General features: G+C 40.5%; 1 protein-coding gene across 17 annotated transcripts in view; it reads left to right on the forward strand.

The window, feature by feature from the left end:
* The window catches only part of EPB41L3 (erythrocyte membrane protein band 4.1 like 3), a 459,693-nt gene that overhangs the window by 420,054 nt on the left and 17,847 nt on the right, over positions 1-21,792 (forward strand). For 4 of the 17 annotated variants that reach the window (XM_029591046.1, XM_029591044.1, XM_029591039.1 and 1 more), the window contains exons 13-21: positions 2,450-2,503; positions 4,175-4,210; positions 4,372-4,437; positions 4,929-5,120; positions 9,812-9,886; positions 10,383-10,484; positions 10,761-11,447; positions 13,026-13,148; positions 15,694-15,780. In XM_029591046.1, coding sequence (XP_029446906.1) covers positions 2,450-2,503; positions 4,175-4,210; positions 4,372-4,437; positions 4,929-5,120; positions 9,812-9,886; positions 10,383-10,484; positions 10,761-11,447; positions 13,026-13,148; positions 15,694-15,780 — 1,422 coding nt within the window. Of the gene's footprint in view, positions 1-2,449; positions 2,504-4,174; positions 4,211-4,371; positions 4,438-4,928; positions 5,121-9,811; positions 9,887-10,382; positions 10,485-10,760; positions 11,448-13,025; positions 13,149-15,693; positions 16,102-21,792 lie in introns of all 17 variants that reach the window. The other 13 variants (XM_029591050.1, XM_029591052.1, XM_029591053.1 and 10 more) reach the window with 10 other exon arrangements.

A 21,792-nucleotide genomic window follows, 5' to 3' on the forward strand; every position in this document is an offset into this window, starting at 1 on the left:
CTGAGATAAGGATGAAATTGAGAAGTAGCTTGGGGAAAGAATATCTGAGAAGATTACTGAGAATAGGAGGTTGGAAGGAGGATGGAGGATAGTCACAACAGGCAGGGCATGCCAGATAAAAGATGAAACAGCAGTAACAACATCAAGCACTTGACTAATCATCATTTGCCTTCTGCTTACATTCTGATGATCAGCAACAATTTTGTAATGTCAGTTGCTGCAACTGGTTTGTAAACCTGCTCTGATTTAAGAAATCAAAGCATTCCATAATCTCTTTTCTTAAGCATACAAGCACACCATCAGAGTGAAGGTGCTGTTTGTAGTTGTCAGTGTTAATTATCCAACAAAGGGTTTGGCAGGTTTGCCAACAAAAATGTTTCAAAGAAAACTTGCCTCTGTCAGTCTTAAATTTAGTGGTCGGTAACCCAGCTCAAGATCATTTGGAAAAGTGAAGGGTTGTTTTTAAACGGTTCTAGAAACCATTCTATTTGCAGAATGGGACTTGACACAGATCGTGTGCCTAATCCGAGGTGTACTTCTTGTTCTCTTTACATAATGCATGTGCATCGATATGTTTTACAGTCGGGCATGTCTGCATTACATTGGCTCTACAAACCATGGCTGTTCTACTCAGAGGCCATCAGAGAGGTGGCGTCGGAACGTCACCTGTAAATAGCTGTCGTCTTTGTTCCAAATCCCATAGCCTACCAATTGATGCCAGCAGCTGCACATGTAAGGGGGGGGGGGGGATTTAGTTCATGACTTTTAGCTAGCCATGTTTCCAGCCCTTCTATCGTGCAGGAAGTCTCGTCTCATATAACCCTTTTAAGACCTGTGTTAAGCTTGTAGCTTTAGAAATGTTGAATTCCCTATAGATTTTATAATGCCACACATTTTTGTACTTTTGCATGGACTTAAGGCACTATAAAAAAAATTTAATTTTAAAGTTTTCTATGCAATCAAGAAGGAATATTCTGTAAAAGTATTCTGCGTGACATAACCCATGCAATTGCTAGCTGCAGCACAGTTGAGTGGTTCTAGGATTCTTTCCTTGAAAACATTGTCTGTTCTTTTACCACCATCAACTCAGCAATATTATTTATGCATATTCTTTATTTTTAAGTTTCCTGAGTTTTGTAAATGGTTTCCTTTACGACCTTTTGCAGTGGGAAGCAATTTGAATGCCATTATGTATTCATTGCAAACAGATTTAGCCAAACCATGGGTCCAGAGGGGCAAACTCCTTGCTAAACAGGGTGCCTTTTGTGCTAAATTATTAGCGTTCATGCTGCAGGTTCTAAGTGGCACAGGAATTTTCAGTGGTTTACTCATGTTGCCGAAACTAGAGATCCCCTTCCTGGAAGAGAGTAGCCATCCATGTTGTCATCTTATTACTGCCTGTCTAGTTGATGTTACGTAATGTTTGATGGAGTAAGGGATCAGTTGGGAGGAGGGGTACAGTAATTCATAGAATGGCTGAGAAAATATTAAAGAAAATTGAATGTAGGCTTGATCTGAAAAGTGTTACTTATTTTTAAGGTTTTGGATAATGAGTGCAATGTTCATGTGAATACATGCAGGCAAGTGATGGGATTTGATATTATTTTATTTTTTTAAGTAGTGCATTGACAAGGTGCAGGTTATGCTACAGTGACCTGTGCTTGGTTGTGAGTCATATGGTATCACACTGCAGAGCATGTTCTGTATTTTTAAACTGGAGGATACTGTACATAAAGTGGAACAATGTAGAAAAGAAAGTGAATTCCTGGCTTGAGTTCCACAGTACTGCAGTGTTATCAGTCGGGATTCTGCATAAATACAATATCTTGAGATTCCTTAGATACACACACTATTTATCTTAAGTCCTTCATAATGCAGACAAACCTGATTGTAAACTGGGATGAGGACATCACATTTAAATATACAAATGAGGGACTGAAAGAAGGCAACTACTATAGTAGCTTTTTTATTTTAATTTTTAAAGGTTTGTTTGTTTTTTTAAATATTTTTCCTCCAAAATTTTAAATCACAGTACCTCAGTATAACTAGGATCAGAAGATACATTTTGAACAGCATTTTCTTGCACAGTTAAAAAAATAATTAAGCATTTTGGTAATTTTTGCAAGCATTTAATTAAAAACAAAAATTACCCCCAGATTGCCAAAGGTTCAATTAAGCTATAATTAACCGTTTTAGACCATATTTCCCTTTGGCTAATACAACTATGCAGTTATAAATACTGTGTATGCCATGAGTGTTCCTCTGAGTCTGTTCTGTATTTTAACTTTGGCTTTTGTTTTGCTTCTTACTGTGCCTGTGGTTAGCAGTCTTGGGGATGTAGTTTTAGCCGCTTGGGCTATGATCTATATATGACTCTTGAACTGGGTGTATTATTTTTTTTTGTCTCTGCTTACCTATTGGATCCTGGGGTATTTGTATAACAAAATAGACTGACAGTGAGCAAACGGACACAGCCGCTGATGGGGAAACAACTGCCACAGAGGTTTGTACAGCTGTCAACATATAGTTCATCAAGGAACATAGTCCCATTGTCATCTTATGCTAGTGAAGCTTCTCCATATCAAAGGGGAAATGGGGGTATGTGTGTGTATTTTTGAAAAATGTAAATTTTGCATCTTAGCATTTCATAAATGTTTTTTTAACTCGTCACATCATGCAGTGTATCGCATCGTGGCATTTGTTTCAATGTGGCATATAAAACATCACATTGATATTATGTAATCATCAGATGACAGGCAAAACTGTCATAACAGATTGTACTTTTCCCTTCTTGGCATTCTTAACTGACTAGGTTCATCCTATAAAAGTTATTGGATGCAATTTAATCTAGCCGTCTATTGAAGCCTCAAATTTTTAGTACACTCTGTTCTTTTAAAAATAGAAACCAATTCCCATACAAAAATTTTTCATTTTGCTTTATAGGCCATGAGCAAAGAGAATGGGAAGTGAAATAGTTAGATGACTAAATGCATACTTGGTTATGCATGAAAGCAGAATCCTCAGTAAAGCTGTGCAATCTGAAATTTTCCCCAGATGTGCAGGGGAAATCCTTCAGATTTTTATCCTCCGATTTGATAGAAATTTGCAAAGTTCCTTCTAATTTATTGAAAAATCCAAAGCAGTTCTGCAACGTGATGAAATCCTCTGTAAAGGGGTTTTTTTTTGGGGGGGGGGGTGTTTTCGAGGGAGGGGACTCTGAATCTGGAATAGATTTGAAAAAGTTTGTCAAATTTTTGAAACTTTTATAGATGTATATAATATATAGATATATGTCCCAATGTTACATTCAGTTGGGCATGCCCTTATGTCATTACATCATTAGTTGTCGCCACTGCTTTTCTAGAGCCTTCATCAAGCCCAAAGATATAAATTACAAATTCAGCATAAGAACGAGCAATGCAAAAAAATCTGAAAGGACATATGTTTAGTACAGTAATGTGAGCCAAACTGCAGGCAATGAAAGGAAAGACATAATTTGTGTTGAGGGATGTATAGCTTACAATTCTATTCTGATGCAAAGAAAAAGTTCTATATCAGTCCTTGTGTCTCCTTTATTATCTTAGTGGCTTTTTTGTACTTTTTTTTTTCTTACTATTCTGCGGTCCATTTTTAGGGGAAATGGTGCAAAATCTTAACCTAATTCTCCATTCAGGGCTTAGAAAAGGCTTTATAAACCATAACTAGAAAATGGATATTACGTTCCCCCCCCCCCCCCCCCCCACACACGCACACACAGTTCATTTGTTAAGGCAGGGATTGCTGTATTCAGAACGGAGGCCTTTGCTGGGTTGCAGTTTGGCAAGAATCATATGTGTTTCCCACAGTTTTGTGATGCCTTTAGCTCAAAGAAACAGTGATAAGAAAACAGTCATTTTTCTTAACCTTTAAAAATTAAAATGTGTATTGGAAGTGAAATGCACTTTCCCTTCATGCTGCCCTGGCTCTTTAAGCAATTTTCGGTTGACTTTGGCTAATAAAAAAAAAAGTTTGAGAAGCATTATGGGTGTTAAGGAAATTAGATATATTTAACATTCACTTGATGGACAGAAATGGAGTTAGGTATAAAAAAGAATGTATATATTATACATATATACAAAATACAGTTTTGATAAATTTAGTGTGATTTTGTGTTCAAACTTTTTATTGCTGCCAGTCGGATCAAGAGGACGAAGCCGATCAAAAAGCACAGGTACAGAGATTTGTATACATGCCATGTGCCACGCAGCCTGTTTATTACTGGTGTTCTCAGCATGGTTTAGTGAGTAAACCTTGTGAAGCAAAATATAAGCCACATTTATAGCTTTGGGATGCCATGTCCTTTACATTTCCTTTTCTTTTCACTTTTTCCAGAATAGTCTGATTAAGCGAATAAAGGGTGAAAATGTATATGTCAAACATAGTAATCTTATGTTAGAGGTTGGTATTGGTAGATACCAGTGCATGCACGTGTATGTTGGTTTCTTAGTGATAAACCTGTGCACCTGTACCCTGATGCATGGTATGTGTATTTCTACTTGTTTCAATGGGTGTAATTTTTTCATTTTTAAATACCTTTTATTTCTAATCCTGTTATAAGTGCTTGTTTTTTGAAGTTTAATGTATGTTTCAAATCAGTTTTTTTTATGTGTATATGCACAATTAGGCTTCTAATCTTTTAATCCTAGTCACTGTGAGACATCTCTTGCACAATAATAAGACTTTTTGTGCTGCTACCCTTGAAAGCGCTGCATATTCACAAGAGTGTTTTGCTGATGTTGTGATGCAGCAAACCCTTTTCCTCAAGAATGGCTTAATTTATTTCACACTAACCTAATTTCACTCTGCCTTTAAAAAAAAAAAAAAAGAAAAAAAGCTTTAATAGCTAGGCAGGCACTTCTATAAAATTCTGCCTTTGTTTTAATACCCAGGAGTTAGAAAAAAATCAAGAAGAGCTGATGAAGCATCAGACCAATATAAGTGAGCTGAAACGAACGTTCTTAGAAACTGGCTCAGATTCCACAGTAACAAACGAATGGGAGAAGAGGCTTTCTACGTCACCAGTTCGGCTCGCTATAAGACAGGAAGATGCCCCAATGATTGAACCACTTGTGCCTGAAGAGGTCAGTTCTATAGGTTCTCCTGTTCTTTGGTCTGAAATGCTTCCAAATCTGGTGTCCCACGGCCAGTGAGTTTGAATGCTGGATAAGAAAACTTGGTAGTAACTGCATTGGTAAGCTCATACCAAAGAGAGCCAAAGAAAATGCATTTGAAATTTGTCAATTTGGTTTGGCGCAAAAATGTTCAATAGTAATTGATGGACAGACTTCATGCAGATACAGCAGTCCCTCATTATATGGAAACTCAACAGAATTTCACTTTAACAGTCCCCACTTTGGGACTGAGATTTGATATATGAAATGCGGGGATTTGATATATAGCAGAATTTTAAGTCTGTGCTCTTCCTGTACTGCTGAGCTTCCTGTGGGTTACTTTGTGTTCTGCATGGAGGTTAAAGCTTGCTGAAGTGCACAGTCATTATAAACCATACCCTAAGTTTCTGGAGAAGAAAACCTGGCATATAAAGCTGCAAATCCATTTCAGGAAAGGAAGGCCTGGGACAAAGACTCCTGACACAGCCTTATCCTGTGGGAAGTGCAAGTAAATGGAGATGTTTGCAAGGCATCCATTGTTTGGAGGTCAGAGTAGAAGCACCAGAAGATACAGAAAAAGCATTACCATAGATGTAAAACTGAAAGTTTAAAGGCACTTTTTTGCAAAACAGATGGAAATAGCTAAGGCATTAGAAATTGCCACAATCACAGTAGAAAACTGTCTGTGAAAATATAGATAAAATTAAAGCAAGTTCTCAAGAAGAAACACCTTTATGTGCTTCCAGGCTCTGTCATTATGAGAGGTGGGTTACTTTGTGTTCTGCTTGGAGGTAAAAGCTCCATGTCTTTGCTTCGGTGTTTACTGAAGAGGATGTTGGAGAAGTACCCGTTCTGGAGAAGGTTTTCATGGGTAATGATTCAGATGGACTGAACCAAATCACGGTGAACCTAGAAGATGTGGTAGGCCTGATTGACAAACTGAAGAGTAGTAAATCACCTGGACCGGATGGTATACACCCCAGGGTTCTGAAGGAACTAAAACATGAAATTTCAGACCTATTAGTAAACATTTGTAACCTATCATTAAAATCACCCATTGTACCTGAAGACTGGAGGATAGCTAATGTAACCCCAATATTTAAAAATGGCTCCAGGGGCGATCCAGGAACCTACAGACTGGTAAGCCTGACTTCAGTGCCAGGAAAAATGGTGGATAGTGTTCTAAGCATAAAAATCACAGAACATATAAAAAGACCTGGTTTAATGGAACAAAGTCAGCATGGCTTTACCCAAGGCAAGTTTTGCCTCACAAATCTGTTTCACTTTTTTGAAGGAGTTAATAAACATGTGGATAAAGGTGAACCGGTAGATGGTAGTGTACTTGGATTTTCAGAAGGCGTTTGACAAAGTTCCTCATGAGAGGCTTCTAGGAAGAGTAAAAAGTCATGGGATAGGTGGTGATGTCCTTTCGTGGATTACAAACTGGCTAAAAGACAGGCAACAGAGAGTAGGATTAAATGGACAATTTTCTCAGTGGAAAGGAGTAGGCAGTGGAGTGCCTCAGGGATCTGTATTGGGACCCTTACTTTTCAATATATTTATAAATGATCTGGAAAGAAATATGACGAGTGAGGTAATCAAATTTGCAGATGATACAAAATTGTTCAGAGTAGTTAAATCACAAGCAGATTGTGATACATTGCAGGAAGACCTTGTGAGACTGGAAAATTGGGCATTGAAATGGCAGATGAAATTTAATGTGGTTAAGTGCAAGGTGATGCATATAGGGAAAAATAACCCATTGCTATAGTTACAAAATGTTAGGTTCCATATTAGGTGCTACCACCCAAGAAAGAGATCTAGGCGTCATTGTGGATAACACATTGAAATTGTTGGTTCAGTGTGCTGCGGCAGTCAAAAAAAGCAAACAGAATGTTGGGAATTATTGGAAAGGGAATGGTGAATAAAACGGAAAATGTCATCATGCCTCTGTATCGCTCCATGGTGAGACCGCACCTTGAATACTGTGTGCAATTCTGGTTGCCGCATCTTAAAAAAGATATAATTGCGATGGAAAAAGTACAGAGAAGGACAAACAAAATGTTAAGGGGAATGGAACAGCTCCCCTATGAGGAAAAACTAAAGAGGTTAGGACTTTCAGCTTGAAGAAGAGATGGCTGAGGGGGGGATATGATAGAGGTGTTAAAAATCATGAGAGATCTAGAACAGGTAATGCGAATCGGTTATTTTCTCTTTCAGATAATAGACTAGGGGGCACGCCATGAAGTTAGCATGTGGCACATTTAAAACTAATCGGAGAAAGTTCTTTTTCATTCAACACACAATTAAACTCTGGAATTTGTTGCCAGAGGATGTGGTTAGTGCAGTTTGTATAGCTGTGTTTAAAAAAGGATTGGATAAGTTCTTGGAGGAGAAGTCCATTACCTGCTATTAATTAAGTTGACACTGAGAATATCCACTGCTATTACTAGCAATGGTAACATGGAATAGACTTAGTTTTTGGGTACTTGCCAGGTTCTTATGGCCTGGATTGACCACTGTTGGAAACAGGATGCTGGGCTTGATGGACCCTTGGTCTGCCCCAGTATGGCTTGTTCTTCTGTTCTTATGACATGCAAAACATGGAAAGACTATTAAGAAATTCAGCAGAAGGACCCTTACAAAGGATGATGGAGACATCTTAGAATCAGATGTGGTTGACAAACACATGTAGGCTGCAGGGGGAGGAGGAGAACATAGAAGCGCCTGACACCCCATGACAGTTTGCATATCTCCACAGATTATGATCTCAGCAATCATGAATGTAGTTTTAAAGCTTCCAGAGGATGAAATGTAATGCTGAACTGCTACAGAAATGGTGGTGGTCAAAGCAGCTGTGTGTTGATGGCATTTTTTTGCTAAGGAAGTCAGGCCAATATGTACTGCAGAAAAAGGAAAGGGAGATGAGGATGATCCACAGAAAAAGGCCAATAATCCAGAAGGTGAGACAGAAGAAGAAGACAATCACAGTATAGGAGTTGATACATTTCTAAAAGAAAAAAATATTTATTTTTGATAGGTTTCATCTTATTTTTAGGTGCATTGGTCAGTACAAAGCACTTATTGGAAATTGATCAGTTTGTCCATCCATACACATGTTGCAGCGGCACTACTGTGCCAGTTTGCCTGAAAATCAGTATGATGGTTGCCTACTAAACGTTAGGTGGGAGTCCCAGATTTGGTTTAGATTGGTCCGGTTTTGGAACCATCTGAATCCGATATGTGCACCTATGTAACGCAATGCATAATTATTTTCAACTTCCTTTTTTCTTAAATAGGAGCACATCTCCAGGTTTATAATGGGAGTCATTGAGTTTGAATATATGGGAAAATTGCAGAAATCTACCTCTTCCATATATTGAGGGACTCCTGTGTACATCACATACTGCAGTTTACATGATGTTTTGGTGAAGATGGTAGTACCGCTCCTAGTTTTTCTATGACTTCTCCCTAATTATGCTATATTTATCAGAGGAGTCTTGTAGGAGTTTAATTTTAATAGTATTTTCTTTCATGCCGAAGGGTGTGTAACTATACCAGTAGTAGTAATGTGCAAATAAAAAATGATGGAAAAAACCTTTGTTCTGAACTTCCACTACTGCTTTACTGTGCTAAAATATTTGGCTGCATGTTTATTCGTAAAGTTATGTAAAAATGAGGTCTCCAGGTTGCCTGTTTGTGGCAGCTCTTTGACTTCTCATGGATATCTAGTTAAAATTCCTTGTTTGCACACACATTTGCTGCTCAGTGAAAACTGAAAACAGCATACAGGATGTGGCCTTTCTGTTGCTAATGTCAGTGTCTAAGTGTTCTTTGTGCGGTTTGTATAAAAAAAAAAGTGATTTTTCATGAACATGCTGAGTTGAATGGGAACTGGAAGTCACAGCTTTCAGTGTCTCATTTTTATACAAAATGTTGGCTGGCACTCCAAAAGGGGCCGCCTTTCCCTTTTAAAGTGAAAGAAAAGGCTGACCACCCAGTCCAATTTTCTGCAGGTTTTATTTTTTAATATTTTTTTTTAATTCTGCATTCATATTCCTACTATAAGGTTTAGTTCACACTGATCTATTGTTGGACACAGTCCCATTAGACTTTTTGAAATCTTCTCCAATAGTATTGCAGCCAAATGCTGTTTTTTCCTCCCAATGCATGTATGTGCAAACTGGTTGGCACATACATAAATGTCTATCCGCCACTATAAAACAAGGCAGGAGGGAGGGAAGAGTCTCTAATTATAGAGAACAAACGGTCATTGGTAATGTGGGTTAAGAGCAGTTTCACTCCTTGGGACCAGAGTGAAATGCTGATAGAAGCCACTCTGGGATATTGGGGCAGTGGTGAGAGGCGAAAAGAGGACTTTACTGAGAACCGGCAGACTAGAAAAAGAGAACAACCAGACAGGGAGATGTAGTGAAGATTTAAAGTTAGGGAGCCAGATTTTTAGGTTTTTCATTCTCTAGAAAGTTTTGTGGTAAAAAAAAAAAAAAATGTGTTTTTTGCAATGAAAATGAACAAGAAATAATCCCAAAAAGTGTGCACTGAATATATATCTATAGATAGATATAAAATATGACTCTTCATCTAGCTGCATGCTTAGCTTTTTTTTTGGGGGGGGGGGATTTGTTTCTCCTTTTCAACAGACCAAAGAAGACAGAGAAAAATCTGAAAAAGTCATAGTTTTTGAGAAGGCAAGCACTACAATTATCGATTCTCAGGTAAAAATAAAGGATGACTTTCAAGCTACCCTAGAGGAGGCCTGGTTTAATTTATTTTGTTGCAAGGTAGCATTCCAAGCATGGCAGCTTTTTTTTTTTTTAGGTCCAAATCCAAGGTGAAAGAGGAGAGCATGGATGAGGAAAGATCTGAAAAGATTTTGCTTGTCATTTATTCATATCTGTAATGCTTCATCATTTCCCTTTTGTGTGATGAGAGTAAAGAACAAAGAGGACCTCCCTTTCAGAAGCATTTCCCCTGTCCTAGCTATGAATAAAAATAAAAATTCCGTCAAAATAGAATCCATAAGGTTGAAATGTGTAGAGGAGCGTAATGTTGAATATACATCACATGCATGTCCGAAACTTTAAAAAAAAAAAAAAGCCATCTAAGTCAAGTGGTACTAGTCTGCATTTAGAATCCATATCCTTTGTGGTGTCAACTTCTGATCATCTTGCGTGGTGCTGATGCTTGAATTCTTACTGGTTTTTCCATTAGCCGAGGGACATAGAGAAGAAGCCGCAGGAGGGAAAGTCTACTGGCACTGTGGTTACCTCTCATCAATTCATTATCCAGAAAACTGCCCCGCCACCCACAGAGGTTACTTTTTCATTCATTTGATTTAACTAAGACCATTCCTTAAATAAAATGTGAAATGCTTCTGTACATTTTTTAAATTTTCTGTTGTTCAAACTTAGTATGGGCATTTAAAGTAACAAAAAGGGTGACAACAGAGAAGTATTTTGGGGATTCTAAGTTTTGCATTGTGCTCTTCCCTCCTAAAAGGATAGGTGAATGTATTAGATGAAGTGCATGAACTCAAAACAGGCATGAACATCAAGATATTCTAATTTAGCTTTTATATTTCAAATATAGGGCACTGAGGACTGGGTTATTGTAGACAGAATACCCACTAAGGTAGTTGATGACGAATCGAAAAACATTGTGACATACAAAGTGGTGACGGTAAGCAGTGAAACGCATGGCATGCCGGCTGAAATTACAAAAACCAGTGGGGGTGGCCTTAAGGCCAACGAAGACGACAGCAAACAAAAGATGTTCGCACTAGGGAAGTCCTATGATACTTTGTCTGGAAGAATTGTGACCATGACAAGTAAAGAACAAGAAGGAGACAAGGGGGAGCTGTCGCCAACACCCGAAACTGTTCAGAAAACGGAAAAGGAAGGCAGAGAAGAAGTAAAGAACCTTCCCCTTCTAGACCATCTTACTGAAGAGAAGCCCAAGTCCAGGAAAACGTCAGATGTGCCGAGCACAAAAAGGAGGTTGTCAGAGTCTTTGGCAACTATAAAAGAGTCAGATGCTCAGCTGCTTAGCCCAAAAGAAGAAAGCCTGAAGAAGGGGCAAGGAGTTGCACAGGAAGCGCAGTTGGATGGCACAGTGAAGGTGGCCATGGCAGAGGAGTGCCTGACTAATGAAGCTCTAAAGATTGGTGCTCCCGTTTGGAAAGATGCAAAACTGTCTGAGTGGAGATACTCCAAAGATCAACCATTTACCATTGCTACTGCTCATTATGTAACTGAATCGTCCACATCAAGAGTAGTGGTAAAAAGTGGCTTTACATGCCACTGTTTAAACATTTAAAGCATGACCTCCTAGGCAGAACCCTGCTTCACTGTACCTTTCAGTTTACTTCCTGCTTGGCTTTTTATTGACAGCCAATCCAGCTTTTTTTTTTTTGTATTTTGTTTCTTCCCAAGGTTTTATTAGCAACGCAGTCCAAAAGCAGGCATTATCAGGCTTGAACCTGTTTGAATTTCTTTATAAATCCCATGCAAGAAAATGTTAACATTGCTGCAGTGGCTTGCACTAATGAAAATGTTTGCTTCAGCTAGCAAAAGCCTAGTCCTACCTTTGGGCCTTATTCAACAACTAATTCGGGTCTGCAAAAGCAAATGGCTAGATCCTCCATCCTTTCACTCAACCCTGTGGACCTTGCATCTCATTTAGGATTGAAAAGGCAAATAACATGAAGGTCTGCAGAGGACCAGAACTTGGCCATACCTGCCGCCTTCGGCAGTTCGTTCCTCCTTGTGTGCGGGTTGGGATTGATGGCACTGGGATCCCCTTGACGTTTCGTAACCGTAGGACAGATGGATGTACTGGAGAGGGCTGACTGAAAGACATTAAAGAAGATAGTTTAAATTCTATGAAAGCGTGAAGATGGTGGGACCCTATAATTGTAGAAATAACACTTTTTTAGCCATAGAAGAAATATTGGTGGCTGGTTTTGTTTCTTAAGGCTACGCTCTGGTTCCCTTTCTGTCTTTAAAAGAAGTGGGATTTCTTTGCATATTTAAAAAAGAAAGGAAATCCTACTTTTTATGCTCCTTACCCCACTATGCCTTTTCTTTTAAAGTCAAAAAGGGAACCAGAGTGTAGCCTTAACAAACAAAACCAGGTACCAACCTTTTATTTCTGGCTAAAAGTGTTACTATAGGTAGTAAAAGAGAGCTCTTTATTACAAACTGCCTGACATGGGGCAATATCTACCCTATGTTGCTCAATTTTGGACAATTTGTGTATATCAATATTTTAAAAATCCTGCTGATAGGAGTGAAAGGTTAACACCTGGCCTAAAAACAAGAATTTAAAAATAAATCTGGTTCTATGCTCGGAGATCGTCTTGGACTTTTAGATATAATGTGGAAAGAGGGTAGAAGCAATTTAAAGCATCAAGATGCTTTTTAGGGGACACCACCACCACCACCACCACGCTCACCTTCCCCTTGCATAGTTAATTCAGATGTTAGGTGGACGCCTTATCTCTCCGCCTGCTTTTCGGTGTGGAACTGGTCAGAGTAAGCCCAGATGCATGAACTGCTTGTGAGTTTAAGATTTTTGTAATCCACTGAAGACTTGATTAGCGAAAAAAGTCTCTTGCCTGCAAGTTGCTTACTTCCAAACATCAGATTGTTGAATAGGGCCCTGTGCTTTCACACTGTTGTTGTCATTAGAGATTTAAGCTTTTTTTTTTATTTCCTCTCCACATCTTTCCTGTCCTGTACCCCATGTGCTCCTCCTACCTTTCTCCTTTGTCCCAATGTATGTGCTCATCAGTTTACATATCTCTGTGTATGTCCTTCTTGCTGTGTGTGACTCTTCATTTCTTTATCTACTTAGAGTAAGCAATCCTCCGGTGACAAAACCATGGATGCTTCAGATATCTTCAGTCTAATAGAGTCTGCAAGAAAACCAACTGAATACTTAGGAGGTCTTACTTCCACATCACATGACTGGGCTCAGGTGGCCACTTGCTTCTGTATATGCATTCCAAAAATTGCACTTGTTTGCCATTTTATATTTCTTATCACAGATAATGTATCAACAGTTTAACAAAATATGCATGATTAAAGCAGTATTTAAGCATAGTTGACCAGCTGAGCTGGAATGTTTCCATGCAGATTTCCATGGCATTATATGCAATTAGAGAAAAAAGCATTCTGTAAACGCTGGGAGCTAGTAGTTATCCATAATTTCTTGTTTTGTGCTCTTGATGATAACTAAAGCTTTGCTAGTAATAATAGTCCACTACCCATCCCTGACACAGTGTGCAATTCTGGTATCCTCACTGACCCATCACTTTCCATGTAGTCTCATGCTGACTCACTGTCTCATTCTCTTTCCTTAAATTATGACTATTTAGGCACTTAAAAACCTCTCTTAGAACTTTGACTTCTAAACTGTCCTTCAGTCGTTAATGTGTTTGAGCCTAGACTACTGTAATCTCTGCTAACTGGTCTTCCTGCATATAGAATTAGGCCTCTCCAGATTTTGCAAAATTCGGCGGCCCATCTTTTATCTAACATACCTGTCCGTGAACACATTTCATCTGTTTTGCAGTCCCTTCATTGGCTCCCTGTCTCTTTTCATATGCAACACAAATTAGCAATCACTGCTCATAATATGCTGAATGATATCTCCTCCCCATGGAGCTCCTTAATACTGAAACTTTATACCCCTACCCAATCACTGCGATCCTCCAACCAAGGCCTCCTTGACATTCCCTCTGCAAAGCTTGCCTATCATGAAGAAATCAGAGAGAGAGAGCCTTCTCATCTGCTGCCCCCACCCTCTTCCGAAATGAGAAGCCCTCAAGACACAAAGTCCTTTTAGAAGAGCCCTTAACTTAAGACTTATTTTTTCAGTCTGGTGTATGACATCATTTAGCCAGTATGTTTTTTTTTTTCCTGTACTGTTTATGGTTTGTAACTACCATATGTGAAAATAGATGTTTTGATTTTATAATTTTTTATGCATGTTTGATTGTACCCCACCCTGAACCATGGAAGGATGGGTAATAAATATTTTAAATAAAAACAACCCCGATGCTGGTGCTAAGCAAATTCTGCTGTGATAGAACACAAGCAGAACTTGGGGGCCAGCCGGGATGCCCACATATATAAATGTCCCTGAAATTGTTTTTTATTTTTTTAAGTTAAATCCACTTTCCAAATCCAAGCTCAAGGCGAATTACATTCAAGCACAGCATGTATTTCCCCAGAGAGCTCACAATCAAAGGGCCTTATTATTAAATCCCCTTCCACACACAAACACAGACACAGAATAAGAAAAAAGCTTTAGGAAATTAGGCCCTAAGTTTGTATCTGAAGTAATGGGAGATAAAGTGACTTGGCCAAGGTCACAAGTAGCATCAATGGGAGAAGCAGGATTTGAATCCTAGCTTCCCCTGTTCAGCCCACTACTCTTCCACTCCAGAAGATTCAGCTTTAAAAAGGTATCTTTGTTTTTTTCATGGTGACTGTGATACACCAACATCAAGACTTTTCAGACCAGCCAACCTTTAGTAAAACGTCTGTCCAGCAATAAAAGCCACTTTGTGTCAGACACTTCAGCCTGGTCTTTGAAATGTGTGCTGTGCAGTAGCTATTCCGCTTATATATTGTAATGACTGTATGATGTGGTTAATTTTGGCACAGAGACAATGATTTACATAATTTGGTGTGTATGTGCTGACGGCACAGGTGTCTGATACCAGCCACATATGACTTGCTACTAGAAGATCACTTCAAAGCAGCAGTTTGCCAGCCACAGGAACATTTAAACACCTCTTTACTGTTCTAGCCAGAAACTGGCTAGTTTAAACCAAGTATATTAGTACTTGCCACGTAATGTGGGCATCCTCTTCCCGGATACCCTTGTTGAATTTTCAGGTTCAAGTCAGACGAACCCATGTCCTTGTATGTGTGCCATTTGTAGAGTGTCACCTGCCCACAGCCAGAGATGCAGAGAATTTGCTTGGCATATTATGCAAGGAAAATACAGGAAAAAAAGGTTTTAGCCACATTGCAACAAATAACTTACTGGAGGGGAATGCCTCCCGTACTTCAATTTCTTACCGATTGTATAGCTGTTTGGATGAAAGTGCTTTAGAAATGCAAAAATACCATAAATTTAAATAACAGAAGATGAGGCTTTTACAACCTGAAAGCAAACGGAAAATTGCATTATGGGGAGAGAGGCATGTTTAAAGTGGTAAGTACTGTCTGTTCCCCCTGGTAGAAGGGAAACTGCTGCTTTTGTTGTGATGGTTGCCCTGCTGTGTTGTGTCCCTTATCCTCCCCACAAATGATCACTTGCTCAAAGAAACTCTTGCCTTGATGTTCTCATAAGATCTAGCCTCTCTCCCTTGAGGTTTAGCTTTAGTTCACTTGCAAAATTTCAAATGTTGGCGTTAACATTTAGCAATAGCCTACGTAGGGGCTAAGTTAGTTCTGCTGCGTATTTTTCTTTCAGATATAAGTAACTCTTTGCTTTCATGTCCCTACAGAAAGTGAAAACGGAAACAAAAAGCATGTGGGAGACCACCAGCAGTGAAGTGCAGCAGGAGCTCCGGCAGCAGGAGGCAGCAGAGAAGGTGGTTGACGAGATTGCGTTGGTGGAGGAGCGGCGTGGGGGGAATGTGCATGCATGCGGGGATGCTGCTGAACTGGCTGGAGCACCGCTGGAAGCTATAGCACAGGCGCTACCTGCTTCTGCTTCTAGTGTAAAAGCAAAGGAGGGCTTTGCCTTGAACGAGGTAGGCAGTGAGGAAACATGTGAGGGGCCTAGTAAAGCTGTAACCAAACGGGAAGAAAACATTGCCATCCCTGCTGTCTACACTGCTCATGTGCAAGAGGAACAGCAGTGTGCTAGGATCCATATTTCACAGTCAATGGAAGGAAAACCTCACTTTGAGGTAACTTGTTACCACTGTGCTGTTTGAGGCCTGTCCTACCTTCTATCCAAAGATTAACTCATAACTTCTGGATTACTTACCTCCTTACTTTTGGGTTATAGTAATCAGAGCATTGTTCCTCTGGAAACTGTCACACAAGTTGTGCACCAAACTTCCCAGTCCAGTGGTGGCGGCACATATATTTCTGAAGTATGAAATTGCTAAATTACTTTGGGAGCCTGTTGGGGTGAAATGCACTGTATGAATTCATAATTATTAATGTTATGAAGGAACAGATGATTTTGCCTCTTAGTTCTCTCTTGAATAACAATGGAGTGCTTGCGTTGCTGGTCACCATTAGTGGCAATTTGCTTTTAACCTGTTGCTGTGGAAATTTTCTAAAATTAAAGGTACAAGTTGGGCCAGCAGCGACTTCCACATTCTTCTTTTTCCCAATTGGCAAAAAGAAGCAAGTTCAAAAAGGTTCCAGTTGGCTGACCTGGCAGAAGATCACCATTGATCTGTTGCATATTGCAGTTCTGCATTGCTATAAAAAAGATTGAATATAACTCCTATAGCTCATAATTTCTGTCTAAATGGCAAGTTTCTGAATATTGAGCCTCTTACCCACTGTTCAAACTTTGTGGAAATCTGGAGATTGTCTTATCTATGCTCAGCTCTCTAACTAGAGGGAAATGTCCTCAACTACAATTCATTAAAAGAATCACCCAGGGACTACTATATCTTTTACCACTTATATAGAAGGCTTCAAAAGGAGCTGAACCATATTACTTAGAAATAAGTTGGATTTTGGATCACAGGCTCCTGTCTTGTCCTGCCCTTGTAGAAGAAGTTAATTGCACTGTTTTGGTGCAGAAGCAATCTCTGAGGGCACTTGGAAAAAGGAAAAGGTGATGAGGGAATCTGTTGTAGTAAAGATACCTGAAAGAAAAAAACACAAATTCTGATAGGGGACTCCATGTTGAGGGAATACATAGTTGGGAAATAACCCTGGGGTGAGGCAAGTAATTTGTAGGAATGTGCAGAAAGTCCAGAAGCTAGCCAGAGAAATGTGAAAGGCAGATGAGTTGGCTGTCATGATACTCCTAGGCTACAGAGGGGCTTACTCGCCTACATGGCAGTCTCTGGTATTATATACTGTGATAGTCACCACTGTTGAGGCTGTTTAACCACTTCACTATAATCATATACCTTTGTGGAGTAGCTTTGTTTTATATGAATTTTTTAGAGGTTCAGTCTGTTCTGTCCTGCTGTCCAAAATGCACATTTCCAGCATTTCAACGATTGCTGTCTGTTTCAGGGGCCAGGGACAGCTTTGGAAAAAGTAACAGAAATTATTAAACATCTTGTGACTAACAGAGAAGTACAATAACTCTTTTTACTTGCTAACAGCATTTTTGAGTCATTCAACAAAGGGGTGGATTGATGGCAGCAGGACCCTTTTAAGGGCTGGAGACAGTGAAGTCATTGGTCCCTTTAAATCTAGCCGAAGGGCGTGCACCACCTAAGGAGGCTGCATGTCAGCAAGGTGGCGTCCAGGCACGAGAGAGCTACTAGCAATGTTCTGCCGCAGACAGCGGCCAGGTGTACTGGAATGCAGCATTTTGACCTGGACCAGAGTAGGTGAGAGCATAAGAATTCCCCACTCCTAATAATACAGATATTCGGAACAGATTCCTCGATTTTTATGCAACATTATACAGCACCAATAATGCTATTCCCCAATCTAATGTTACTACCTATTTAGATAACCTCTTTGTTCCAACCCTGAGTGAGGAGGCAAGAATGGAGTTAGAAGTGGAGGTTACAACTCCGGAGATCCTATATACTATTAAATCCCTCAAGGTGGGAAAGTCCCCGGGACCTGATGGACTTACAGCTCATTTCTATAAGCAATTTGGCCCATAGATCGTAGCGCATCTTCAAAAAGTCTACAACTCACTGAGGGCAGATGGCCGCTTGTCGGGGGATGCTAATTTAGCAGGTATCACCATCCTACCGAAACCATGACGAGACTCCACTCTCTGCGGGTCAAACCGACCAATATCATTGATAAACTTAGATTTGAAAATACTGGCCAAAATACTTGCAGGACGCCTTAATAAATTTATTACACAGCTCATACATCAAGATCAGGCAGGTTTCATACCACGAGGCTTGCAGGGGATAATGTGCGTAAGTTGTTGAACCTGATGTGGCTGGCTCATTCTAGGGAGGATGAAGCTCTCTTTCTCTCCATCGATGCCGAAAAGGCATTCGACATGGTCCACTGGCCGTTCTTGTTTGGTGTCTTAGCCAAGATGGGATTTGGAACAGGGTTTTGCAACTGGCTCGCCAAGCTCTATGATAAGCCCAAAGCCTGCTTAAAAATAAATGGGGTCTATTCCAGCTCCTTCCATGTGGAGAGAGGGACTTGTCAAGGGTGCCCCCTATCCCCAGCTCTTTTCGCCCTTTTTCTGGAACCTCTAGCTATTAATATCTGTCAGAATACCTCGATACAAGGGTTTGAGATTGGCGTGGACATGTACAAACTTTGTATGTTCGCCGATGATATCATGTTTACAATCAAACACCCTAAAACTTCATTGACAGCGATAGAGAAGGAAATCCATCAATTTAGCGAGGCCTCTGGCTTTAAGGTGAACTGGGAGAAATCAGAGATTCTCAATCTTACTTGTTCCACAGCCACAATTGATGCTTTGAGGCTTGGCCACCTCTTTAAATGGGCTACTCATAAGCTTAAATATCGAACCAACCTAGTGAATTATTTAAGTTAAATTTTCTACCACTCATACATAGATTGTACAGGGACTTGGATATTTGGAATGGTTTCCCCTTATCGTGGCTAGGCCGCATAGCCACAGTAAAAATGAATGTGCTCCCGAAATTCCTGTACCTGTTCCAATCCATACCAATTGTGATTCCCTACCATACCCTGCAGCGTTGGCAATGCAAAATATTTAGCTTTATATGGAAGCGTAGACCTCCCCGGGTGAAAAGACAAGTACTATACCTCTCAAAACTAATGGGAGGACAAGGTGTTCCAAACCTCACTTGGTATTATGTAGCATCCCAATTGAGACCTCTTGTAGTATGGCACAACCTACAGGAATCCAAACATTGGGCTTTAATGGAACAACACCAGATGGGGGACATGCCATTAATCGCCATTCCTTGGCAGCCCCGTAAAACTTGGAGAGATTGTCCCAATATGCTGCCCACTACTAGGACTACTATGCAGATCTGGGAAAGATGGAAGGAGTGAATTGTGGGCAAGAGAGATTACTTCCATCTTACTAATCTCTTCCACAACAAAATATTTATACCTGGGCTCCCTAGGCATCATTCTCTGCCTGGAAAGCTAATGGGCTGACTCGTATAGAACACATCTGGAGTGGGGATGCACTAATCTCTTTTCCAACTCTATGTAGTAGCTATGGCCTCACCTCTAGAGATATCTTGTTGTATCAGCAAGTGACCCACTTCTACAAAAGCATGGGTCTAGTTGGTATGTTGTTAGCGGGGAAAACACAATTTGAGGAGTTCTGTTCTGCACCCTCTGCAACACATAAACTAATATCAAAGATATTTATCAGACTCTCAACGCCCCACTTCCTACTCAGGCCTCCTTTCTTAAGCAATGGGAATCTGATCTACCTTACACAATGGAGGGTGAAGCATGGTCCAGGATCTATATTCAGATTAGTAAAGCTTCGATATCTTCAGCTATTGTGGAGAATGGATATAAGATGCTTTATAGGTGGTATTATACGCCGGTGAGATTATGTAAGATGCTACTTCTTAAATCTGATAAATGTTGGAGAGGATGCGAAGACGTTGGGACTTTTATTCACATGTGGTGGTCTGGGGCATGCATCAGTCCACTAAGGTTGCGTTTGCAAACATGGATTTCCACTATACTTGGGGAACACATTGAACTTTCTATGGACTTTGCACTACTCCACCATACGGAGAATGCTGACCTGAAGGAGCCTCAGTTGTTTGGATTGCAAGCCTGCATAGCTTTGCGTATGGAGATTGCTGGTACATGGAGGTCACCGCGAGGACCCGACTTCATGGACTTTCTTTGCAGGCTGGACACCGTATGCACAATGAATAAGCTTACAGCGGCCAAAAGACATAACTTCCAGTCCTTTCACCGAACATGGAATTCTTACCTCAAATGGCACGTATCTGGTGTGGATTGAGGAGACTGAGCTGATCAGCCGAGACTTTATCACATTCTTCTATCCCACAGACTGACTTAACTACTTTTGATACCTCCAGTTGGTAGGTGAGGGGGGTAGGGCTTGAATCTGGGCTTATAACGAAATGTGGTGATGTATTGTTCACAGTTTGTTGTTATTGACTTGCTATTTTATTCACCAATAAACATATAATTACAAAAAAAAGAATACCCCACTCAAGGCCCCCCCCCCCCCCCCCGAGGCCTTGAATTTGTAGAGGTACTAGCCACTGAGAGTTCTTCGGACCCCTACAGGTCTCCTGACTTGGGAGGTAGTTTTGACAACCAAATGATTAGTTTTGTCCCCTAGTTCATGCAGTTCTGGGGACTTGAGACTGGAACGTAGGTGAAGGGATAGTGTCTTCTGCTTTGCTTTGGCCAAGGATGGGCCCCAAAATTGGGGTAAGGATGACCTCCTTTTTTTCCTGGATTCAGGCTGGCAGGAAAGGGCAGAAATGAGGATTCTCTTCCTGTCTCTTGCTGAAGAAGGATGTGGAGGACTGTAATCTCTTCCTCTTTACTCTTGACAGTGGATTCAAGTTCCTTCTTAATGAGCTTGTGAGCCCTTTCAAAGTTTTTTCACTCAAATCCCTCCTGTCCAGTTGCACTCGAAATTGTTCATGGACCACCTTAAGGATGTTTCCCGGGAGGTATGGCAAGGCCATTTGCATCTCCCTGGATTTCCCTACCCTGGAGGTTGGAAATCTTGGATGGATGGAGGCTACAATCATCAGGGGTGAAGAGTCTTCAGATTCCATACAGGTCCCTCTGCATTCAGGTACTCAATGGATGATTTCCGACATTGACCAGTTGAATTGTGGCTGGTGTCTTTTCACCCTTAGTAAACCTAGAACAACTGAACTCACGGCTCTTGACAAGATGTGGAAATTGGTGACTTCCATGTGTGAGGATCCAACGTGAGTGGTTCTGTGGAGCAAGTCACCAGACAGGAAGAGGGTCCTCATAGCTGGACAAAAGTAACAAGGGAGAAGACAAGGGAATCGTGGGGATGCAGAACTGATGGATGAGTTCTTCTTGAATAAAATTCCCCCCGGAGACTGAATCCACCAAGGCCTGAGTTGCAAAGCGTATGGAGGACTGTTGTAACGTGATGGGAAGGAGAAACTGGGGTGTCGGAGTAACCAGTCCAAAGGTCACTTGCTCCGATGCCTCTAGGCATGGTATAGTCCCCCTTCTTTCCAGGCAGAGCTAGTAGATGGCCTGGAGCGCCACAATAAAGGGAGAGGCCCAATTGATGGCCTTGGATCCTCTTTTTAGATGTGAGATAGGTCTAACCCAGTTGCATGGTCTCTTCTGGAGAAACCCCAATGGCATGATGGGGTCGCCATAGAAAGAGATGTTGTTCTGATGAAACCCTTTTGTGCTGATCATACCCCTTGGGCTTGCTTCTGGAGATGTCTATCAATTTTCCCCATGAGATTAAT

The sequence above is a fragment of the Rhinatrema bivittatum genome, chromosome 2, assembly GCF_901001135.1.
Source record: "Rhinatrema bivittatum chromosome 2, aRhiBiv1.1, whole genome shotgun sequence".
NCBI lineage: Eukaryota > Metazoa > Chordata > Amphibia > Gymnophiona > Rhinatrematidae > Rhinatrema > Rhinatrema bivittatum.